The sequence below is a fragment of the Balaenoptera ricei genome, chromosome 10, assembly GCF_028023285.1.
Source record: "Balaenoptera ricei isolate mBalRic1 chromosome 10, mBalRic1.hap2, whole genome shotgun sequence".
Classification (NCBI taxonomy): Eukaryota; Metazoa; Chordata; class Mammalia; order Artiodactyla; family Balaenopteridae; genus Balaenoptera; species Balaenoptera ricei.
This window is the reverse complement of record NC_082648.1, coordinates 61,258,430-61,271,421: the sequence shown is the minus strand read 5'-3', so window position 1 is coordinate 61,271,421 and position 12,992 is coordinate 61,258,430. Positions and strand designations below refer to the sequence as shown.

The 12,992-nt window shown below is 33.0% G+C and overlaps 1 protein-coding gene across 1 annotated transcript in view; it reads right to left on the bottom strand.

Annotated features, from left to right (window-relative positions):
* TRHDE (thyrotropin releasing hormone degrading enzyme) overlaps positions 1-12,992 on the bottom strand; it is a 396,268-nt gene that overhangs the window by 68,522 nt on the left and 314,754 nt on the right. Inside the window, exons 11-12 of the mRNA XM_059936534.1 lie at positions 8,034-8,167; positions 7,873-7,928 (exon numbers count right to left, since the gene is read on the bottom strand). Of these exons, the coding sequence (XP_059792517.1) occupies positions 7,873-7,928; positions 8,034-8,167 (190 nt within the window). The remainder of the gene's footprint in view (positions 1-7,872; positions 7,929-8,033; positions 8,168-12,992) is intronic.

Below are 12,992 nucleotides of genomic sequence, written 5' to 3'. Positions count from 1 at the left end.
GTCAGAATCACATGAGGTGCTTCATAGAATGCAGATTCCTAGGTAGTGGTGGGAATATGCAATTTTTAATAAAACGTCTCAGGTGCGGTGGTCCTGATGCAGGTGGTCTCTCAGCTCATACTCAAAGAAGCATTGCACCTGAATATGCAAAAGATTCCCAGCAAGCAGGAGAAGAGATAACTCAAATTCATGGAAGGAAAAACACTAAGATAATACTATCACAGTCCAAGAATCTAACATCAGAGGAATATTTAGGTCTTTATGCTGAAAGCACATATTACAAATATCTATTCAAGTAAAGTTGATGGTATAAATGACCATTTTGGAGGAAGCTTTACCTAAATAATTTAAATTATGTGTGAACAGGTATTTCAAATTATTGGGAAGCTTAGAGAAATCCTAGAGAAATTCTTATGAAATCTCAGGCTTAGGTTTCAAAGCAACTATAAAATCAAAAGAATCATAACTTTGTGTCACATGTGACCAGACAGTACTAACTACAATGTGAATTCTAACTTTTTAAATTTGTGAGACACTAAGGAGCATATATACACTTATTCAAACAAATTTGTACTTGCGTTTGGAAATTTAGACTATTTATTCTTAAAAAAGAATGGCTTATGCAAATCCATGTAAGCTACAAACATCACCCACACTTTTGTAACTCAAGAGTGCAGGCTGTTTCTTATGAAAATGGATCAAACCTACAGAAGGATGTCGAAATATCTCCTACTTTCTACTCAGCACTCTCAGACATTAGACTTTAATATTAAAACATTTTCACCTACAGAGCTGAAACACAAATTTTGCACTGGAAGGTTACAAATTTGCTTTTGATTTAATGCAGTACAATTGAAATGTCTCTAAGAAAGTTTGTCATCCTCAAGAGCCACAGGCCTGCCCTTATGCCCCAGGAGGTTTGAGCTTCTCAGAAGTACCTGGAATGTATGGTAGCTCCCCCTAAATCCTTATCTCAAGGACAACATCTGTGACTCCACCCTCAAAAGGTTTCTAAAGATAGCTCAAAGGAACATGTTACCTCACTCTCTAACCTTGAGCAAACCAGCGTACCCCTGTAGGAACAGAGTGGCTTGAAAATTCAGGAATCTACTCCAGCCTTTTACTGGGTAATCACAGAAAGAAAGCTGAAGACTCCCAGCTCATTATAGTAAATGTCCTGAAAATGCTTTCAAACTATTTTTAACATTTACTGTGACAAAGTGTTACATAAACTAAGACCAATTTGGAGGCCTTGTGGATATGAATTTTTAAGTAATTGCATGCAGAAAGGTATAAAATGAGAGGGCTTCAAGGTGCCCTTTTTGTATATCTCAAGAGGAACGTTAGCTGATAAAGACAAATAATTAAATCCCCAGACTCTCAGATGTGAGAAACATTGTGATCTCTTAGGGATGGCCACAAAGCTCCTGAATGAACTCATTATGAGTCACTATTCAGAGCATGGAAAGATCTGCCCTGGCCAGAAAGTCCAAAAGCATAACTACAAACTAATTTTAAATAGCCTTTGGTCAATGGCAGAAGATTGGAAGCATATAGCTAACAATAAATCTTATTTTGCAATAAACAATTTTATCACATTCAGGATTTCATAAGTATTTAATTGTAATCCTTTTGCACACACATTCTAGTGCCTTAACAAAAGATAAATAAGAACATAATCTACACATGGTTACTTCTCCCAAATGATTCTAATATAAACAGCTAAAGAATCCTTCTCTCCCTGCCCAGTGAGTACAATATAAAATCCATTTTAATCAGTATTCCCAGTATTCTATTATTAATAACTCTTATGATTCCATTATAAAACACAGCTAAGGAAGAAAAATGTTTATACTGAGATTATATAGCACTTTCAAAAAAGAAAAAGGCAGGAATTGAGGAAAGAATTCTGAAACTAAATATCCTTTTTGAAATCAGAATTTATAAAGCAGTAGACAATGTCAGAGGGATCCAGGATTCTTAATCAGGTTTTGCATAGCCATGTTCAGGTGAAGTGAAGCAGTCCTGTTATTTTCATAACCGAGTGGGGAAATCAGGACAAAATGTCCAGTCTGCCAAGGTATTTCTCATAAAACGTTTCTAAGTCATTCCTTCTCAATGTCCCCTACAAAAGGTCAACACATTACAATCTAAAGGTCCAGCCATCAACATAGGAAAAGCTACTCTTCCTCTAGCCCAGTTCAAGATGAAGTCGCTTTTTAGGTACATAATGCTCCTATTTTCTGCAATGAGCAAAGAAGTAATGAACACATGTGTGGCAGGGGAAACTTTAAACAACGTACAGGAGAGCCATCCAGAAGACACCGAACTTCTAATAAAAACTATGATAGAGGAAGTCTCACAAGGAGCAGATTAGTACCAATCAGTTTGCAAACATTGTTAAGGCAGTTTTAACAATGCTGCTACCAGTCCTGAAACTAAAGCCCAGAAACAAAAACAATGCATGACGGTAGGTTTGGGGTATTCTCATAGTCTGCTTCTTCATGAGCCATTATATTTTCACTGGCTCACATACTGAATTTCCAGTTCTCCTAACATATCGCAGATTTATAAACTCAGAAACAAGTTGATAAAAATGTATTTATTAATTTTTTAACTTATACAGTCTTCAAAAATGTATTAACTACCACTGATGACAGCTCACCAGTACTTAGAGCACTTCTAAGTGTGACATTCATAATCTCCAAGTACAGGTTCTTGTGCTTATTGTTAATAAAACACTAATACTTTAAAAGATATAACTGCTATCTTATTTCTTAACAAAATTTGCAAACTAAGTTGTAAGATTCTGCCCTAGTTAGGCTTTTGAAGGTGATTGGGTCCTTAATGGAATAGCCTATAACAGAATTTTTAAAGTATGCTCTGCAGGCTAAAAATATATGTTATGACATTAATAATGCAATAATCTGGCATGTGTTCTACAATACATAATTGAATTTTCCAGGAAACTGGTGACTAAATAAATAAGTCAATGCAGTAACTGCCCAGGGCAAGGGTGGTGATGATGATGATAATGATGATGATGATTTATCTCTGGAACTCTTCTGGATATGAACAAATGTTCCAAACAATTTTCATGTGTTTTGACGATTTTCAAACAAAATACCACATAGGTCCACAATCCAGTTCTACACACTTTTATAGCTTTTTAAAATCATACTCAGAGCATGTTAATGAATTTAAATATCCAAATCCAGTGGATATTACACTTCCTAAAGCGAATCTTCCAAATTTTCAGTTTCTACTACATATTAAGCTAATAAATAACTTCAATAAGAGTTTTTACATTATCTAGCTGCCAATTCCACTCCTTCTCAAATCTATGTTTTAATCAATTTGTTGCATGATCATCACTGTGGTAACAGTTCTCTTGCCCTAAATCCATCCTCTAGTTTATACTTTTTCCTTCTGTCATTTCATTACTTTTCAAACTTTAGTAGATTTCCATAGCAAACTTTCATTTTTCTGATGGTATTTCCTATATGATGTCCTCCATAATCTTTCTAGACCACATTAATTCTTTATATTACAACATTTGCATAATATTTTATTCATTGTATTGACATACTGAATATAGTTAATTGTCTACAGTGTATTGTCCCTGCTAGACCATGAATTCATTGAAAACAAGAAACGCATCTTTTTCATTTTTATATCTCTCAATCTAGCAATGCTTCATCAAAACAAAAACCAACAACAAACATGAACACCCAACAAAAAATATCTAGGCATTTAGTCACTAATTCCAAAGTTCAAGTCATAACACAATGATATTTGTGAGGCAATTGATTAATTCCTTACACACAAGTAATGAAAATTAGAACATCTAAGTGCAGAAGCAGTGCCATTTCCTATAGAAGCGTATACCAGAAAAAATGAGGAAATAATATGACATTTCCAGAACCAATGTAAATAAAGCTATAGAGCTTGACTTAGGGACCTAAAAAAATGGGGAGAAACAACATGTTTTGATATTGGAAAGCTCACCTTTGAAAAGATGTTAATTCTTTAAAAATTAACTTATAAATCCAACCAATGCATATTCAGTCAAAACTGCAGCAGGATTTTTAATGGGCTTTGTCAAACTGATTTTAAAATCTATACTTAAAACACGTAAGATTTTGAACAAGAACGAGAGAAAATGTTGTCAACCACAACATACTATAAAGCTAATCAGAGCAACATGGTACTAGTGCCAAAAAGAACAGGGACCAGTTAAACAGAATTGAATTAATTCCCTAAAATATAAGCATTTGCATTAAGATAAAGATATCATTTCAAATCTGTAAATAAGAAAGTCCTTTAAACAAATAGGATTAAATAATTGGTTATAAATATATTAATGTTAAAGAAAATTAGATGACTCTTCCATTCTATACATAAAAACTAATTAGTGAAGGAAGAGTGAGGAGATAGATGTAAAAACAAAATAGCTTTCAAATAAAAAATGAAATATTTTCAAAATGTTCATATAGAGAAGGTCTTCTATGGAAGTCAGAACCAAAGAAACAGAAAGCTACAAAAGGAATGATTTAACATATAAATTAAAAGCTTTTGAGATGATGAAATACACCACAAAGTAAAAAAAAAAAAAAAATGACATAGTGTTGAGAGAAAATACTGTAAAATAGTTTTCTACAAAAAGGAGTAAAATCCAAAAAAAATCCAAAATATATAGGAAAAGAGTAGGAAAAATACCTCACCCATCTTCTATTAGGCTTTTGTTTTTCCTTTAACCAGGTAAAAATTCACAGAAGAAAACAAAATACACATGGCAGATGTATATGAAAAGATGCACAAGTTAATTCAACTAGTTCTGTAACAGCTTCAAAAAAATTATTTTTGCTGCCATACTGTCAAAAATGTAACAGATGTATATACTCTTTATTATCATGAAGGGTTTGGGGGCATTGGGCCCTCTCGTATGTGGTTGATGGAGGGTTCTACTGGGAAACACTTTGGAATACAATTTGTAATATTTATCAAAAATTTTATACTCTTTAAACCAAAAATTTCTCTTTCAGGAATCAATCCTGTAAAAATACGTATATGTACGACAAAAGACTGTTCAAGAACACTCAGTGCAGTCTTGATTATAATAATGAAAATTTAGCAACAATGGAATAAATCTCCTCAGATTTATTTTTATAAATGAGTAGAAAACAGAATGTATTTCTGTTCACGTAAAAAAAATTAAACTGTATGGAAATGTTTAAAAATGGCTGGATTTATATATATCAAATATTAATTTTACCTGTGAAGAGGGAGAGTAAGAGCTATAGGATGTCATGGAAGGAGTAAAAGAAAATTTTCACATTGTTATCTCTTGTTTTAATCACTACAAACAGAAAGCATTCATGTGGTTTTTATATATTTAAAAAACAACCATAAAAAATACCTAGAATATGTGTACTTAATTGCACAAAAAGATAGTGGGCCTGAAAGTTTATAGTTTGAATAATTAATAGTTAATTAGCAATTCATTCAACAAATATATATTGGTATAATCCTGTACCAAAGATTAAGTTAGGCAGTAGTAATACAAGGATGAGACAAAGCCCTACCCTCAAGATCATTCCAAAATCACAGGGACCCAGAAAAGTAGTTGAACTACAAGGTGACAACTGCTAAAGTACAGATCCACAGGATGTCACCTTATTCTTTCTGGGGAGGACAGATAGGTTTCAGGTAAGGTTGTGCAAGTGAAATTTTATTTTTAAGTGAATAGCAATACTCCCAACAGACAAGGGGAGTGGAAAGGAATTTCATATAATGGGCAGTCACTCTGACCTGAGGTCATAAGCGCTGCTGTGCTACTATCTGCAGTTGAATGTCACCCCTCCACCCCTCACTTAAAACCTGTGCACCCTTAGCTAAGAGACTTAACCCCTCTCAACCTCCACGACTCAGCTATAACATGGCTGCAGTAACCACACCCACTCCATGGATTTACTGAGAAGACTGAACAAAATCATTCATAAAAGCCTCAGTACAGTACCTGGAACATACATATTGATAAATATTTGCTACTCTTCTGTTTGTTATCTATAAAGAAGCCAAAAGGAGCATGGTGTGTTCAGGAAACTGAAAGAAGACTGATATAGGTTGGTAGCAAAACTTTGAAACATTTACTAGAATACCCTGAAATGTGAATAACCCTTAACTCCAAGTGACTGCAGGGTGTTTCCAAGTAAATGCAGAATAAATCTAATTTTGTGTTTATTTACTTCCATGCTAATAGGAAAATTATCTCATGATCAATAGAACAAATTTCAATATATATTCAAGGAGATTTGCACATTCCCCTGGTAAATTTGTATAAATAATAATGGAATTGTTTACTTCAAATGTTTAAGGCTTCCAAAATTGTTATTGAAAACAATGTTCTGTCTTAGACAACAAGGAATTTAATTTTGGAAAAAAAAAATCATCTACTAAAATTAAAATATTTCATTAAAAAATAGCTTCTATCATTTAATGCAGATGAGTCAAAGATCCTTTCAATTTCCATCTTTCCATCTGCCCTCTCTCTTTAGGATATCACTACTTGTTTGCTTTCTCACCATCATTTCAAACCCGTAAGGATTCATATGAACTACCACTTCAAATCCCCTCAATCTTCCTCTGTTACCTGGCTCTTCTATTACTGCATATATATGAAGCCCTGGCCCTGTCAATTACTAGCTATGTGACTTTAGGTAAGTTACTTGACTTCTCTGACCCTCAGTCTCCTTATCTATATAATGGGAATAATAATAATAATACAGATCTGCTTATCTCATAAGGTTGTTGTGAAAATTATACAAATTACTATATGTAAAACAGAACAGTGCCTGGAAATTTATATGTTTAATTAACTGGTAATATTAGTTCTCTTCTAGTTCCCTAACCTTTCCTTGTGGAACTCTTAACATAGCTCTCTTTTGCTTGCTTCTCTCTCAGGGCAATGTTACATTAAGTACACTCTCTTACTGGCTTTCTGAAGTCTCTAAACTTCTATGTCAAAATAATCTTCAGGTTATATCTAATGCTTTCTTCAAAGTCTTCATATCTTACTTAATCTTTATCTCCACATATGACTATCTTGTCAGGCTTTCCTCCACCTCTAACATTTCTAAATTTTTGTCCCATAATATCAGATTAATAAAATTAAAACTATACTTGATGTGAACAATACAAAATATTAAAAGGACTGAGTTATTTTACTATTTAGCCTCAAAATTGAGTAAAATAGCTTGGGTTTACGATCAACATTACTTCAAAGGAATAGCTATTTAATGACTATTCAAAAGAATAACTGATTTTTAACATTATAAATCTAACTATGAAAATAACACAAATATTACTATAACTAGTACTATAACTTCTGCTACAAGATTGATATATATTTTGTCCAGAACAGCTTTACCCAGTAGAATATTTATTTCTGTCTTGCAGTGCAAGATTTTCATAATGAATCACATTCAAAAATACATTAAAAAAAAGATATACTAGTATACGTCATGAAAAAAAAATGCTGATGCTTCAAGGTACTTTACATCAAAAATTAAATACGGCACAATGGTCATTTTGTAGAGTTCATTAATGAAATTGTAAAGAGAGTATTAATCTTGAGTGTTAAATTGAACTTGTGGCGAAAATTGATCAAGCTTCTCCTGACTCAGAAATACCCCATGGCTACTATTGACCAAGAGTTTGGGACACTGATTATAATTCATATCCAAAGACAAAGGGTGTGAGACAGAAATTATTTTTAAAAGATTTCTTATTCAACACATATACACTATTTAGCTTAATAGAGGAAGTCTTAAGGGCATTAGTTTTATTGTGGAGAGCCACAGGAAAACATACCTGGCTAGGCTGAAGGCATCGTCGATCAAACCTGCTCGGTTACTGACAGAGAGAACCTATGAGGTCAACCAAAAAAAAAAAAAAAAAATGGAATCACTTAGGATTAAAATGGCAGATGTTCATATGTCAAAACAGATCTTTGATGAGTAAATCCAGTTTACCTCATGGTTCCTGATTAATTGATCAATTAATAATCTCCAATTCCTTAAATCATAGTTGACTCTAAAATAGCCAGTTTGATTGATGTTCCCCAGTAACCAGCTTCCTTTGTCCAAAGAAGTTATTCTGTGGTGTTCTGAAAACAGCATTTTAGAGATTTGCAATTTTAAGTGTTAAAATAGAATGAAGTATGTTTTCTTAATACCAGATATCACAGTACCAATAATTAAAAGAGGACACCATCCTAAATACCTAATTGAAATTTACTCTTTAGTCAATTAATCACTATAGCTAGAATTTGCTAGAAAACCTTTAGTAGCTTACCCATTATTACTCTTGATAAAACCCTGTTATGTATATATAATTTTCTTTCTCAAGATAAATGTAACCAAGAAATCTACTACTGTATTCATGTGGCTGCCAGTTACATTGTATATGTATCTGTGGAAAAGGCTTCAGGTGCACATTCTACTTATTTTATTCAGCAAGAAAGTGATTCAAATAATAGGGCTCATTTATTTGAAAGTCACTGTTATTTCTTACCCTTTTCCTTGTGCTTTCTTGGATGTGCTAATAAATAACAGACTTTACAGCATCATCAATAATGTTGGAAAAAGGAACCTCATTTATTTAAGACTCTAATATTTCTACATATAATTAGAACAAAGATAATAAATTCTGCTTATTGGAATCATTTTGGCAAATGGTAACTTGATTATATTCACTGGTTAATTCAATTAAAGGAAGCCAGTAAAAGCAATCTTATAACTTACATATTTAACCCCTTCAAATATGATACAGATAGAGAACTCATTCACTTTTACTGGCAGCCTTTATTGACTTCCCAGAACCATAGTTTACAATTCTAATTATTTTGTTGCTGCTGCCCTCAGGACTCATGGTTCATAGAAGTTGCATAATGTATGAAGTTTACTTAAAATTCATATTTTATACACACACACACACACACACATCTATCTAATTTCCACAGTGACTCAAAACCACAAATGCATCATGGAAACCATTCATGTCAGTTCTGAGTAAGAGGCACAACCTCTAATTCTCACTCTATTATCCAGGTTTTTACACATCAGACAACAAAACAAATTTTATTTTTACTTTTCTTAAGCGCTGAATTTACAGAGTACTTTCTCTTAAGTAAAAACCATACAAGAAGAGGTTATACCACAAAAAATAATGAATGAATGTTAAAGATCATTAATTGTTCACGTCTAGAATGGGGTGGGCTAATGTAACCAACGCATGTTACATATTATCAACTTTCAGAAATACAGTAAAAAATACTTAAACATAAATGTATACTAAACATAAAAATCTAATCTTTAATGTTTCAAAGAGCACTTCAACTTCTTGACACCTTTATTAACAGTATGTGTTAGAACAGATAAAGAAATGAGGCTCAGACAGGTTAATTGAATTGTCTGAGATGATGCACCTCAGGTATCCTGACTTCCGTGCCCTTTTTACCACGCATACTCTGTTGATACAAGATGGTATAACATTTTTATTGTATATGATACTGTATACATTTTCATATTCTTATATTAATTTGAAAAAGGGGGAAATAACTTGGGAAACAAGAATTATAAAAGGAGTATGAAAACTTCTTGTAAAATTTTCCTATATATAAATGTTTGAACTTACGCCACTGATCGTCTTTTGTCCTCAGTAGAACTTATAACCTAAAGGCCAAGTAATGGCATTTAAGGCCCCTTCTAATTCTATGATTCAATGGCAGAAAGGGATAGTGTTTTTAGTTTGAAATTTTACCCAGCTTAATCTGTGGTACTTAGGAAAATAAATCTGTCAGATATTGCTCTAAAATATTTATAGCTTCCCAAGTTTCTGATACTTTATATCTGTAGGTTTTTAAAAAATTTAATGTGTTTATCCACACAATTTCTGAGAAGCTTTAGAATGAATGTCACCCAATTTTACAAATGTAAAAATAAAAAACAATAGTCTAAAAAATGGCATTTAAAAAACAACTCCTCATAAAGAGAGATTTTAGTTAATCATGTCTGAATTCACTGAAGAAAAATTGATTGAAAAATTGAGGACATTGTTTCTCTTGAGCAACCCTAACTCTGTCTTCAGGAATAAGATTTTTATAGCAAAACATATTTAAATTGTTATTGAATTCACATAGGTTAAGAACAAGTTTAATCATTTTCATCTAAGAAGTGATTATTATTTAAAGAAATTACAATATTAAAGGATTGGGTTTAATATATGAACACATGATTCAACATTTTACAATTTTGAAATGGGCATCGATTTCTATGATATTAAATCTGTTTTTTAAAGTTACTTCCTCCTGACATTTTAGATAGATGGTATAACTTAACTTCATGTGATGCACTTGGTTCTAGTTTTTTGAACTTTTGAATTCAACAATGTATAGGTAGAATAGAGACCAACTAAAATAGGAAAACAATCCCTATACCATCTGTATAGTCTGAGAAGAAAAAGGCAGGCATCTATTGTTTTTCAGTATTCTATTATTAAATTAATAACTAAAACCTGAAGGTTATTACTGTTCATGAATATTTTTACACCTTTGTTATAAATGAAATCTTTGGAGAAATGATTCCCTGAAAGGTTTTCTAATAGATTTTTAAATACCTTTTTCTTTCTACTTAATTATATCTCTAAAATGTTCTTCAAATTAACTAACGGCAAGCAATGAATTTTAAAGAGATCTTTTTCAATAGCCTAATGAGGTACAGTATGTGATGAGTACCATAATAAAAAGTATGGAAGTTATATTTCAAGTGTTCGTAATAACAATTAAAATTTATATTTAGAATATATCTAAAATGGCACAAGACTTAGATTATATTAAGGCACAAAGTAGTTGTCATTTTATAGCATTTTATATCTTTATATTTTATCCTTCCTTTTGGAATAAAAAGAGAAAGGATATCAGATCTTTCTACTCAATGTTGGCTGGTTGCAGAACAATCAGAATTTAAAACAAATAAAAAAGTGAACCAGGGTAACAAGGGTAACAGTGTGAAACAAATTCAGGTATAATAACACATACTAGTTTTCTCACTGGACTCTTGGGAGAATCAAATTAGATAATGCTCTGTAGAGATTATAGAGAACCATTCCTGTGTATCCAGTGGCAAAGTGTCAAAACTGACAGATCTGCAAAGTAACCTACCAAAGTATTAAAATCTTGGGTGTGTGTGTGTGTGTGTGTTGTAAATAAACTTAGAAAAGAAAATCAAGCTCCTAAGACACTTTTGGCAAGTTATTTCTCAAGTCTTAATTTTCTCATTTGTAAAGAGGGGACTACAAAAAATGCTCTCTTTAACGGCTTGTAACTTTCATATGAGCCAATATTTAAGGAAAGCGTTATACCATTATGCCGTTTTTAATGTTGACTTCGAATTTGCAGCATCAATTTCCCTTTTATTTTAAGTCTTTTCTTTCCTAACATTTTTTTTAACATCTTTATTGCAGTATATTTACTTTACAAAGGTGTGTTAGCTTCTGCTGTATAACAAAGTGAATCAGCTATACATATACATATATCCCCATATCTCCTCCCTCTTGCGTCTCCCTCCCACCCTCCCTAGCCCACACCTCTAGGTGGTCACAAAGCACCGAGCTGATCTCCCTGTGCTGTGCGGCTGCTTCCCACTAGCTATCTATTTTACATTTGGTAGTGTATATATGTCCATGCCACTCTCTCACTTCGTCCCAGCTTACCCTTCCCCTCCCCATGTCCTCAAGTCCATTCTCTACATCTGCTTATTTATCCCTGTCCTGCCCCTAAATTCTTCAGAACCATTTTTTCTTTAGATTCCATATATATGTGTTAGCATACGGTATTATTTTTCTCATTCTGACTTACATCACTATGTATGACAGACTCTAGGTCCATCCACTTCACTACAAATAACTCAATTACATTTCTTTTTATGGCTGAGTAATATTCCATTGTATATATGTGCCACAACTTCTTTATCCATTGCTCTGTCAATGGACACTTAGGTTGCTTCCATGTCCTAGCTATTGTAAATAGTGCTGCAATGAACATTGTGGTACATGACTGTTTTTGAATTATGGTTTTCTCTGGGTATATGCCCAGTAGTGGGATTGCTGGGTCATATGGTACTTCTATTTTTAATTTTTTAAGGAACCTCCATACTGTTCTCCATAGTGGCTGTATCAATTTACATTCCCACCAACAGTGCAAGAGGGTTCCCTTTTCGCCACCATCTCCAGCATTTATTCTTTGTAGATTTTTTGATGATGGCCATTCTGACTGGTGTGAGGTGATACTTCATTGCAGTTTAGATTTACATTTCTCTAATGATTTGTGATGTTGGGCATCTTTTCATGTGTTTGTTGGAAATCTGTATATCTTCTTTGGAGACATGTCTATTTAGATCTTCTGCCCATTTTTGGACTGGGTTGTTTGTTTGTTTGATGTTGAGCTGCATGAGCTGCTTGTACATTTTGGAGATTAATCCTTTGTCAGTTGCTTCATTTGCAAATATTTTCTCCCATTCTGAGGGTTGTCTTTTCATCTTGTTCATGGTTTCCTTTGCTGTGCAAAAGCTTTCAAGTTTCATTAAGTCCCATTTGTTTATTTTTATTTTTATTTCCATTTCTATAGGAGGTGGGTCAAAAAGGGTCTTGCTGTGACTTATGTCATAGAATGTTCTGCCTATGTTTTCATCTAAGAGTTTTATAGCGTCTGGCCTTACATTTAGGTCTTTAATCCATTTTGAATTTATTTTTGTGTATGGTGTTAGGAAGTGTTCTAATTTCATTCTTTTACATGTAGCTGTCCAGTTTTACCAGCACCACTTATTGAACAGGCTGTCTTTTCTCCACTGTATATTCTTGCCTCCTTTATCAAAGATAAAGTGACCATATGTGCATGGGTTTATCTCTGGGCTTTCTGTCGTGTTCCATTGATC